The sequence below is a fragment of the Lissotriton helveticus genome, chromosome 1_2 (assembly GCF_964261635.1).
Source record: "Lissotriton helveticus chromosome 1_2, aLisHel1.1, whole genome shotgun sequence".
In the NCBI taxonomy this organism is placed as follows: Eukaryota; Metazoa; Chordata; class Amphibia; order Caudata; family Salamandridae; genus Lissotriton; species Lissotriton helveticus.
In genome coordinates, this window is record NC_136058.1 from 143,388,062 (window position 1) to 143,400,257 (window position 12,196).

At 49.9% G+C, this 12,196-nt stretch overlaps 1 protein-coding gene across 4 annotated transcripts in view; it reads left to right on the forward strand.

The window, feature by feature from the left end:
- USP24 (ubiquitin specific peptidase 24) overlaps positions 1 to 12,196 on the forward strand; it is a 2,099,319-nt gene that overhangs the window by 433,783 nt on the left and 1,653,340 nt on the right. For all 4 annotated transcript variants that reach the window (XM_078670143.1, XM_078670156.1, XM_078670149.1 and 1 more), the window contains exon 20: positions 2,909 to 2,985. In XM_078670143.1, the coding sequence (XP_078526269.1) occupies positions 2,909 to 2,985 (77 nt within the window). The remainder of the gene's footprint in view (positions 1 to 2,908; positions 2,986 to 12,196) is intronic.

Here is a 12,196-nt window from a genome sequence, read left to right on the forward strand (position 1 = left end):
GTTAGTACATTCACATATTTGACATATTCAATTTCATATGATCAAACAATTAAAGAGTTGTGCTGCGTTACATTAAATGCCATGTAACCTGTTTGATACTGTCCACAAGTGCTCATGAAGGATTGTGATGGCGCAAGTGACAGGTGAGGTAGTATATACAGCGACGGTGAAGGGCGCGACGGTAAACAAGTACGCTTTAAAATTTTACAAAGTCAGGATAACCAAACTGTAAATGATAATTTAATACACAAGTAATTAAGTATGGTATCCTTGAGGGGAGCGCCGAGAGTTCCGCTGTGAAGTCCACGGCTTTTCGGCCTGTAGGGGTGTTGGCCATCATCAGGACCAGATTTCACTGATTTATATCGCAGTGCTGGCGATAAAGGGATATTCACATGTATGTGTATACAATTGAGCACTCTGGTGTGGACCAAGGCGAAAGAATAAATAAATAGGGGTATAGTTTAAATAAATGGAGCCAAAAGGGACAGAAGAGGAAGAGCGCCGCAGATAATACCGCGTTTCTAGACTCAAGGAGGGAAAGTGAGAAAAGCGCTAGTGATGGAGTACGATGAACCACTTACGTCTGGGGCCACACCTTCAGGAGTCCGGTGTGGATAGGCTTAAGGTCTAAGGAGAACCTAAGTGTACCAAGGATGGGTCTAAGGAAAATAAATGAGGCAAGAGTGAGAAACGGGGATGGGGGTAGAAGGAGGGGAAAGGAAGCGGGTGGGAGAGGGTTGGAAGGGGAAGGGGTTGAAAGGAAAGATAGGGATGACTTACTATCAGGGTGGAAAAGGAGGTCCCAATTGGTGACAGAAGCACGCTCAGTGACGTGTGTTGTGGAAGGCCAAGGCTGTTGTTCAGAAAGCCTGAAAAAGGAAGAAGGGCCCAACAAGCGGGAGTTTCCTGGGGGGAGTTCCGGGGGGTCAAGGCCTACCTTGGGTTAGTGCGGTGGTGGTGAGGCCAACCGCTGGAGCCGGAACGAGGGCAAGAGGTACTGTACACTGACTGTGTGGGGATTGCATCAAGCAGCAGTGGTTCACTAGCTGGTAAATAGTCCGCCTAACCGGGGGTTACGGAATGGCAAACTGATTAGAGACTGCTGGTCGGGTCAAGTCCGAATGGAAAAGGTTTGTCTGTTCCCGCCTGTCAAAACACAGCTACCATCCAGGACATTGTCTGCTACCTACAAACCTGTGGTCTAGCCTTGACTCCATCCGCCTACACTTAGCTGCTATGGATACTTATCTACAAAATAGGTAGCGTGTTTTCCTCTTGAGGATGTCAGTCATCAAAGCTTTTATGGAGATACTCAAGCATACTCAATGCCCCCTCCCTCCCTCTCCCCAGGCCCGATATGAAATCTCAATATTGCCCGTACAAAACTCATGTGTCCCCTATTTGAGCCCTTCTATTCATGCCTCCTAAACTTCCTTTCTTGGGAGGTGCTGTGTCTTGTGACTATCACCTCACTCTCAATGATCTCCAAGCATTGGAAGAACCTTTCTTCAGGTTCATAGGGATAGGGTTTTTTCACACTTACTCTAAATTTCTTGCTAAGGTGGTCTCTCCATTCCAACGTAATCAGTCTATAGAACTCCCAGTTTTCTTTCCCCAATGTGACTCAGTTGCAGAACGGACCCTTCATACCGTATATGTTAAGAGACCCCAATGTATTTTGTGGATTGTACAAAACCCATTTGAAAGACTAAACACATCTTTATTGCTTTTTCCTAATCACAGATCAGGCATAAGCAGATGGATAGTTAAATATATCCAGACATGTTATGTAAAAGCTAGGAGGGAGGGTTTTGCTTTTTCCTCCAAGAGCCCACTCTACTAGGAAAAGAGGGACCTCTATGGCTTTCCTAGGAAACGCCCCAGTAGCTGACATTTCCAAACAGCTACTTGATCTACACCGCACACTTTCACTAAACATTATTATGTGGACATATTAGCACACCAAAAGGCAGGGTTGGTCAGCCTGTACTCTTTTCAAATGTTCAGCTGCACCCACAGGCTGTTCACCGCCTATGGGAGGATGCACAGCATGTGTATCTACAGCCAGACATGCCTGGAATGGAAAATATTACTTACAATGTAAGCCTCTGTTCGCGGCATGTGGTGCTGTTGATTCACATTTGCCCACACTCCTCCCCGGAGGCCTATGGCTTTTGCAGTTATCTATCTTCTCTTGCATGGTCATCTTTTTTTCTCTCTCCTGTGTCACTTTGCTCCAGCTCCATTCTCACCTGCCGTGCGGAAAACAATTTAGCAATGAAGCTGATGACCATGCACATTACCAGCAAGAGGTGAATTCACACTACCTCGTAACTCCAGAATTCTTGAAAGAAAAACATATCCAGGCCCAACACTAGATGGCAGGAGTATGCACAGCATGTAAATGTTCAGCTTTGTCAATTTGAAATGCCTCTACATGTGTAATACATAACATGTATTTAATGCCCCGTGCACCAAGATATTAGTCATATGTCTTCCCATCCCAACATGATTTATCACTCTGATATCGCCTTTAAATATATTTTAGAAATGAAACCATTTATCTTCGAAACATTAGCAAATGAGTTTTGAAAATACACACATTTTTGTCTCAAATACAACCTTTCAATGTTGATATGCATAAATTAATTCAAGTAAGCAAAAGCTGTTAGGCTGGGCTACACACAGGAGAGCTACTTGCACATATATGCCTGGAGAGCTGCTAGTAGCTCGCAAGTTACTCACTAGAGACATCTGGCCTAGCCAAAATAAATAAATAAATAAATGTAGTTTACTGATTGTGTGGCATTGTGTCAGAATTTGGTGCAGGGCTCAAAGCCCTTAGGTATTTTACTGATAATATGACCATCTTGGATACATGTAATTAATTATGTTTTAATTGCAGGTTTTAATTTGTTTAAGACATTTTTTGAGAATGTTAATCTTTGTGATCATCGGTTAAAACGGCAGGGAACACAGTTGGTAAGTAGACCCCTTTTCTGTTTTGCTTATAATTTTTAACAAAGTAACATGAAAAACAACCATTAATTGAAGTTTGTCAGATGAATTGAAAAGTTATAGCTAAGCGTCTTCATAGAAGTGATTCAGCTTTACACCCTTTTGATACATATTTGTGCTCTTTCTGTAGCCCTTCTTAAGAAATGTTATATTCTTCTCAAATCATTCAAGCTGATGGATAGACTAAATGGGATGCCTTGCCCCACCTATTCTTCATCCCACCCCAGAGCGACTTTAGGAGGAGCACTTTGTAATTCTTATGCAGGAATCCAACCTTTTGTTGTCCAAAAGAACTTTCGAGCAGATGCACTCTTTTGAGAGACGTTGATAATTGTACTCCTGTTAAATCCTTGTTCTCTAGGACGGAGGCTTCTTGCCAATTTTGGTCATCTTTCTTGTCTCAGATCCTGTCTACTCTAAACCACAGAGACTAGATTGCATCCTTGGACTTACAGTACTCGTGCTCTCATATACCCATCCTCCATCTCTCAGGCATTACCTGTGGTTCAAAGTGACCCAATCATCTTTTCAATTCACCGTGCTCCCTCCAGCCTTACTTCTGCCCCTTGGATTTTAACTATGATGATGGAGGTTTTTGCTGCCAATCTTTGTAGTAAAATATGTAAGTATCTGAAAGATACACGTAGTGATAGATTCCTTACCTTAGAATTACCCCCAGGCGTCAGACTGGATCCGGAAAGGTTTTCGTCAGCAGTACCCCTGCGCGTATGTAGGAGTCGTCGTGCGGCTTCGTGTGCGTCGTTTGCATCGGGATGATGTTGGAGCTACATAGACGCGCCGGGAAGAGCAAGTACCCACAGTCACTTTTTGACTGAGTATTTTTAAGGCTTTTACCTCGTCTTTTCAAGACGATCGACTCCTGGTGTCGTAGGTTTGCCTGGGTTCAAGAACTGTGGAGACTGTCACCTCATGATATCGGTGACGGATCCACACAGTGTGTGTCTCTACTACCTGGGGCGCGCCCACGACCCCAAGTCTCTGGCCCCGATGTCGCTCCGTCTCCACAGGCCCGCCAACGATCCGGGATCGGATCCAGATTGACGCCGGTTGTCCTAGTGACACCTCCACTGGCGCCGATCTCCCCGGCACTGCTTCCGACGTCGCCCGCTCCAAGGGCCGACGACGTCCCCAGGTTCAGCCTTGACCTGGGCACTGTGCCGGATCAACGTCGCCCGATGCCGATGGGCCCTTTTGAGCCTTATGTCCCTCCTCCTTATTTTGAGCCTGTTCCACAGACTTCGGAGGAAGGGGAGGACTGGGAGGGGTCTGAGGACCCTCTGGCACAGGACTGTGCTTATGATCAGGACTGGGTAGTGAATTTGGGGGAGGCCAGTGGTTTGACACCTCACCTGACCTTGGCATGCTGTCTCCTCCTACCGTGGCCACGGAGGAGGGAGCCAGTTACGCAGTGGTGTTGTGTAGGGTGACCGGCGCTCTCAACTTCGAACTTCCTACGGTGGCCGTCAGGACTAATCTCCTCACAGAAGTGCTCCAATCGGCGGCTACCTCTTTGGAGCCTGTGCTGCCCTTTAATGAAGCACTGTCTGATGTTCTTTTGGGCACCTGGTCCAGGCCCAACACAGGGGCTCCTGTGGATAGGAACGTGGCCCGAAGCCATCGACAGGCTCTGGGAGACCCCCTCTTCTTTACCCAACACCCCACCCCGGAGAGCTTGGTCGTCCAAGCCTCTACATCTCAGAGCGCGTTCGCTACCGCACCTCCGGATAGGGAATTCAAGAAGCTGGATCAGTTTCGCAAAAAAGTGTTTTTATCTGCCAGCTTAGGGCTGCGGTCGGTGAACACCGCATGCCTCTTGGGCTGTCATACCCACACTCTGTGGGACACGGGTGCGCAGGTGCTGCCTAACTGCCCAGGGGAGGCCCAGGTGGTTCTTTCCCAGGCGATTGCGGCCGGGAGAGATGAAGCAAAGTTCACCATACGTTGTGGGCTGGACACAGCTGACTCACTGGGCAGGTCGATTTCCACGACGGTGGGGCTTTGGCGCCATGCCTGGTTGAGGACAACTGGCTTCTCAGGGGATGTCCAGAACACTCTGATGGACATGCCCTTTGATGGCATTCTCCTTTTTGGTCATTAGGCAGATAGTGCGTTGGAACGCTTCAAGGACTCCCGGGCTACGGCCAAGTCCCTGTCGGGTGCGCGGCCTCCTCCGCCTTCTGCTTTTCGTTCCTTTCGTGGCCACGGAAGGGGCGCCTCACAGCGTTCGCAGAGCCACAGACCACAGCAGCAGCAACAACCCCAGCGTGGTCGCGGCCGTGGGAACCGCCGAGGCGTTTCAGGGGGCCAGCGGGTGGGCCAGTCCAGTTCCACCCCCGCAGCATCCGCTTCAAAGCCCTCCTAGTCCGACCTTTCGTGCCCATCAGTGGCCAGTGGGTGGACGAATACGCCATAATCTCCACCACTGGTGCAACATCACTTCGGTCAAGTGGGTGCTGCAAATTGTCCGAAGGGCTTACTCCCTCCCCTTCAAGACAACCCCTCCATCCATTCCACCTCAGTACCACCGAATGTCAGGGGATCACTTGACGCATCTCCAGCAGGAAGTTGCAGCACTCCTGGCTAAGGGGGCCATCGAGCGAGTTCAGACGCCAGAAGTAGGTTGTGGTTGTTATTCCCACTACTTTCTGGTTCCAAAGAAGAACAGGGGCCTGCGTCCTATCTTAGACCTTCGGAACGTCAATCGCTTCCTCCGGAAGAAGTTCAAGATGCTCACGCTTGCTCGGGTCTTGTCTGCCCTAGACCCGCAAGACTTGGATGGTGGCGTTGGACTTGCAGGACGCCTATTTCCATATCCCCGTCCTGCCTGCTTACAGACGCTACCTGTGGTTCATTGTAGGCCGTGAGCATTTTCAGTTTACCGTGATCCCCTTTGGTCTTACCAGCGCCACTCGGGTGTTCACGAAAGTGATGGCGGTGGTCGCAGCTCACTGGGGGTTTCAGTCTTCCCCTATCTCTACGACTGGCTGTTGTAGGCAGGCTCGCCCCAGGGAGTTGTCTCCCACCTCCAGACTACGGCCGACCTTTCTCGGCGCCCAAGTAGCCAACAAAGCTCTGGTCATCCACGCGGAACTGGTATTTGCGGTCCAGATAGAATGAGAGCGCACATTTTAGGTTCCAGACGGTGGAGCGTCTCTTCTGGGGTTGCTGGGGTTCTCCATCAATGTGCCGTAATCGCACCTGATTCCCTCACAGCAGCTCCTTTTAATCGGAGCGGTTCTGGGTTTATCCTCCCGAGCAGCGAGTCCGGGACATTCAGGCTATGATGCCAATCTTTCAGCCTCTTTCCCGGGTTTCGGTCAGGATGACCCTTCGACCACTGGGTCTGATGGCCTCCTGCATCCTGCTAGTGGATCATGCCAGATGTGATATGCCGGCTCTGCAGGGGGACCTGAAGTTCCAGTGAGCACAGGACCAGGGCAACCTGTCCGATCTCGTCCAGATCTTGGAGGGCACTGCATGACAATTGCAGTGGTGGCTCACAAATCGCGATTGGGTCCTTGGCAGATCCCTCTCCCTTCCCCAACCAGAATATACAGTTGTGATGGACACGTCCCTTCTGGGATGAGGCGCCCACATGGGGGAGGAAGAGATCAGAGGCCTCTGGTTTCCGGAGGAGTCCAAGCTCCACATTAACCTTCTGGAGCTTAGGGCGATCCGGCTTGCACTGAAGGCATTCCTTCCTTCTGTCGTGTGGGGGGTAGTGCAAGTGTTCACCGACAACACCACCCCCATGTGGTACTGCAACAAACAGGGCAGAGTGGGGTTGGGGACCCTTTGTCAAGAGGCTCTGCGCCTCTGGGCTTGGCTGGAACATCAGGGCATGTCCCTAGTGATTCAACACCTGCAGGTTCCTTGAACGCCAGGGCAGACTAACCCAGCCACCGGTGCATGATAGATCACGAATGGCATCTGAACTCTGACATGGTGCAAGGTCTCTTTCAACAGTGGGGAGAGCCTTGGTTAGATCTATTCACCACTGAAGAGAACGCTCAATGTCATCACTTCTTGCGGTCTGTTGTACACCTTTCCGCCTATACCACTTCTGCCCAGAGTGCTAAAGAAGATCAGGCGCGACCGGGCCAATTCATCCTTGTGGCTCTGGACTGGGCTCGAAGAGAATGGTTTCCCGAGCTACTCAGTATGAGCATCGATCCCCCCGATCTGTCTGCCTCTTCGGGTGGATCATCTGTCACAGCAGCAGGGGACGGTCCTCCACCCGAACCGGTCCAGTCTCAACCTCCTTGCGTGGAGATTGAGCAATGGCAGTTGACATCTTTCGACCTGCCTCCTGAAGTCTGTCATTTTATCTTGCCAGCCAGGTGTCCCTCCACTAAGATGGTATACGCCTGCAGGTGGAATAAGTTTGTGGCATGGTGCACAGCAAAGACTGTGGATCCCCTTTCCGCCCCTCTTTCAGAGGTTCTTCTTTTTCTTCTCTCCTTGTCCCAGCAGGGTTCTGCTCTGGGCACTATCAAAGGCTATCTCTTTGCCATTTCTGCATTTCTAAGGCTTCCAGATCAGCCTTCTCTTTTCAAGTCCCCTGTTGTAAATAGGTTCTTGAAAGGCATCATGCATATGTTTCCTCCTGTTTCTTTTGTGATGCCTAAGTGGGACTTGAATCTTGTTCTTACTTTTCTGATGTGTGCTCCCTTTAAGCGACTTCACAATTGTCCTCTTCGTCTCCTTACTCTAAAGACTGCTTTCCTGGTTGCCATCACCTCTGCCAGAAGGGTGAGTGAGCTCCAGGCTCTCTCTTCTAAGGCTCCTTTTCTCTCTGTCCATCCGGACAAAGTTGTTCTGAGGACTCGTCCTTCTTTTCTGCCAAAGGTTGTCACTGCCTTTCACATCGGGCAGACCATAACTTTGCCTACCTTCTTTCCGCATCCCTCAAATGAGGAAGATAGGCTCCACTGTCTGGACCTAAAACGTTCTCTATCATTCTATCTGGACCGCACGTAACTGTTCCGGGTGATGACCAGCGCTTTGTTGGCTACTTGGGCGCCAGGAAAGGTTGGGTTGTGCACAAGCGGACATTCTCTCGATGGGTCGTTCTGTGCATAAAGGCTTGTTACTCCTAGGGTTAAAAGGAGCCTCCAGTGGAATTGCGTGCCCACTCTACCACAGTGACGACAGCCACTACTGCCTTGGGATGCAGCATTCCCTTGCATGACATCTGTCAGGCAGCTACGTGGGCACTGCTGCACACGTTTACCAAGTACTACTGCCTGGACAGCCAAGTCCGGAGAGACGGCTTCTTTGGCCATTCTGTTCTCCAGGACTTTCTGGTGTGATCTTGGCTCGTAGACCCACCACCGGGGTTGGTATTGCTGGGGTATCTATTCTAAGGTAAGCAATCTTTCACTACGTGTTTCTTTCAGATGCACAAGTCACTTACCTTCGGTAACGATCTATCTGTAAGAAACATTAGTAGTAATAGATTCCTTACCGCCCCACCTATCCTCCCCATTCTGCGAACCGATTTCTACGGTTAAGGTTATCCCTTTCAAGGCCCTAGTTTCATGGCACCAGTGGTCCATTTCTTGCATGGCTCTGCGTTCCTGGCGCGGAAAGTCGTGTCCAGAACTGACGTCCACGCGCATGGGCGCATCGAAGTAGCTCCGACGTCACCAACGACGGCAACGACGCATGCGGAGCTGCACGACGACGCCTACCGACGTGCAGGGGTACTGCTGACAAAAAACTTTCCGGATCCAGTCTGACGCCTGGGCGTAATTCTAAGGTAAGGAATCCGTCACTTCTAATGTTGCCTACAGATATATCGTTACCGAAGGTAAGTAACTTGTGCTTCTGTACCTCAGCAACTGGCTGCTAAAGGTGGGCTTGCCAGTCAGTCGATGACCACTTTGGATGACAGCCAAACTTCTGATATCGTTGGGTTTCACAATCAACAAGCCAAAGTCCCACCTGAGCTCCAGGCAAAGACTTCCTTTCCTTTGGCTTTCAGGGCTTTTCCCCTGTCACAGAAAGTCTGAGACAATCCAGATTTGTCCTGATATTTCAGGATAATCACCCAGGTCTTGGTGAGGATAGCTCTGCAGCTTCCTGTTCTTCAAGCCATGTGCATTCCCAGTGCCATGTGGCACCTGTGAACCCTGCAGTGGAACCTCGGATTTTGGTGGGCTCAGCATCAATGATGCCTCTCTAACGCCATATCTTGCAGAAGACAGCTCAGGGTCTTCTGAAGCGGAAGGAAATGCCAGCTTGACCTGCTGCAGGTGCATTCCCTCCCTCACGAAGAGTTCACAATGGTGACAGATGCATCACTGCCAGGTTTGGAGTGCCATTTGGAATAGGTGGAGATATGGAGCTGGGCCTCCACAGGATGCCACTGGCCTCCACTGGAGGCCCAGCACCATATTGGTCTTCTGGAACTTCAGGTGGTATGTATGGCCTTCAAGGCTTTCCTGTGCCACCATCAAAGAGATGTCCGCAAGATCATCACAACCATCATGTGATACTTCAATAAGCAGGGCAAAATATGGTCCTGGATCCTGTTTGAGCAGGTGCAATGCTTCTGGAAGTGGCTAGACTAGAATAACAAGTTATGTTTGCGGCATATGTAGTTGTAGATAAACATGCCCTGCATTCTTCTGCCATTTATTGGTGGGTGTGGATGTGTACACCTTGTTTTTCTTCAAAGCATTCTTTCGAGTCATGAGGTATAGTGACTCCTATGACTGTTAATGTGCATTAGCATTGGCTTAATTGTTCGATTGTCTTCTGCTGTTGAGGTAGAGTGTGCGCATCGCTGGGGCTCTGAGATGACACCGGATGGCGTTTGTCATCGGTGCTTTCAAGTCTTCCTTTTCTTTGAGCAAGACAATCAGTTTGCATTGTAATTTCTATTGTCTCTGTGGTGGTGGTTCCATCCTATAGGCATCTCTGTCTTCCTTGACACTGTCCTCCTCCATGCCCATCTCAGACCTGTTTCATTGGGCTTTGGCCTTGAAAATGCGCATACCATGATGGAAAAACACCCTTTCTTTACTGTCCACAGTGCCACTCTGACTACTCGTAGATTGATCAACTCAGTCTGAAACCTCTGCTTATTGCTGGAGCACGACAAGACCTCCTGCTCTTCCTGCCTTGCCTTCCGGTCCAAAACGACCATCCGAAACAGTCATGATTGTTGGATTGCCTGATGTGCCATGTAACAGCAGCGATCCGAGGAAACCCCTACATCTTTGTAGAGGACATCGAAGGAGAGGCAAATGTCGCCGAGCAAGTGGCCTGCTTCAGCCAAAATTTGCCTTTGTACTCTATGGAAGCAGACCTGCAGCCCACACCGGTCCAGCGTCACAAAAGGGAGATGGTGAGTACAGCTCATCACAGCTCTCACCATTCCGTTACCGACGACCCCTCCAGGGGGTGGACGTCGAGCCCACAATCTGGGCCTCAGCCTTTTGGCTCGCCTATGGCTGGCTCTGACCTAAGCCTTTCGAGCCAACACAAACTCCATTCCTGGCACTCAACCAGCCACTCAAGAGCTGGCCTTGGCCACTCCCTCTGTGCCCTCCAGATCCTCGGCACAGGCACCAATGGGTTCTTCAGTGCCGAAGCCGAAACAGCCTTCGGCATTCAGTCATCAATCCACGGTAGACTCTGATGATCAGGAACTGCCGATTTTAAAGTGTCTCCAGGAGGAGCTGGACACTCGGCAAAAGAGACTGTGTATTCCCCCGCACATGGGGAAAATTACAGCAAAACCACCTTCAAAGGTGCAGGAGACTCTTCCTCACCTTCGAGGTGCAGCTTGCATTGAAGCCACCTCCACCTCCCAAGCTCAAGAAACCTGAAGATAGAGGCACCAGCCGCTTCCTTCTCGACCTGTGCCTCTTCCTCCTCCACCTCATGGGTCTCCACCATCTTCCCCGAAGGGCTCAGCACACTCATTCGAAGGGGAGGGGAATCCTCTGGACCCTTATGATGACCCATATGACCTGACCCACTCAAAAGATCCCAGGGTTGATTATGAGGTTGTTCCCCCAGTTGACAATGGCCCGACCTGTACCCTGTCAGGCCTTCCCCTCCAAATGATGCCACGTCTTATGAGATCATTCAGAGGGCGGCCACCTTCCACAAGATAGACCTGTACACAATTGCAGATGAGGACTTCTTGATAGAAACGCTCTTCTACACCCAGCTTTCTGCACAATGCCTTCACAGGCATAAGGATATGTTAAAGTCCACACAGGATGTCTTTAAGGACCTAATTAAGGCTAGGGTGGTCATGCCAAGGTTAAATAAATCAAAAAATACTAACCCTCCTCCTCAGACCCACCTTACATAAGTCCGCTCCCACCCTACTCTTTGTTCATACATATACCATCTCTAAACCGACAAATGCAGAGGGTACTGAAGATGCCTACCACCTGGTTAATAGAATAAAATGATTGATTTGGCAAAAAGGGTGGCCACGCAGTCTGCCACCCATTGGATCATTAAGCCAGAAGTCCAGCAGTATCTGACCAACATTCCTTTGATGGGAAACACCTCTTTGGGCCTCAAATTCATCAGATGCTAGAGAAGAACACGAATACGGATAAGGAAATGTGGGCTCTCAATTCTCCATCACCCCGTGGCTCCTTCTGCCGCTCACAATTTAGTGGTGGCACGAAAGCCACCTCCCCAGAGTCTTTCACTTCCTACCAAAGGCAGCAGCAGCCAGCATGCCAAAGTTATTCCAGGGGCGCCTGTAGGTGCAATAATTCCAAGGACCGGAGTAGAGACAATGCAGCAATAGGAGCTATCCCAACCAAGCTGTGACTCCCTCTCCCTTTCCTCCTGACCACACAACACCTGTCAGGGGATGCCTGCAGGGGTTCCTCACACAATGTCAAAACTTCACCTTAGACCAGTTAGTTTTTTCCATTGTAGTTCAGGGTTACTGCCTGTAACTCATTGTTCCACCACCAAACATTCCCCCAGCAAAAATCCACGGAACACCAGTGCCAGAAACACACTCTTACTCTAGGGGGCAACCAAGCCTGTGCCACCACATTAACATGGCAAAGGGGTGTATTCGCTGTACTTTCTCATCCCCAAAAAAGACTGGGTCCTCAGGCCCATACTTTTACTCATGTCTCTCGCCAAGTACATCCTGTCAGATAAT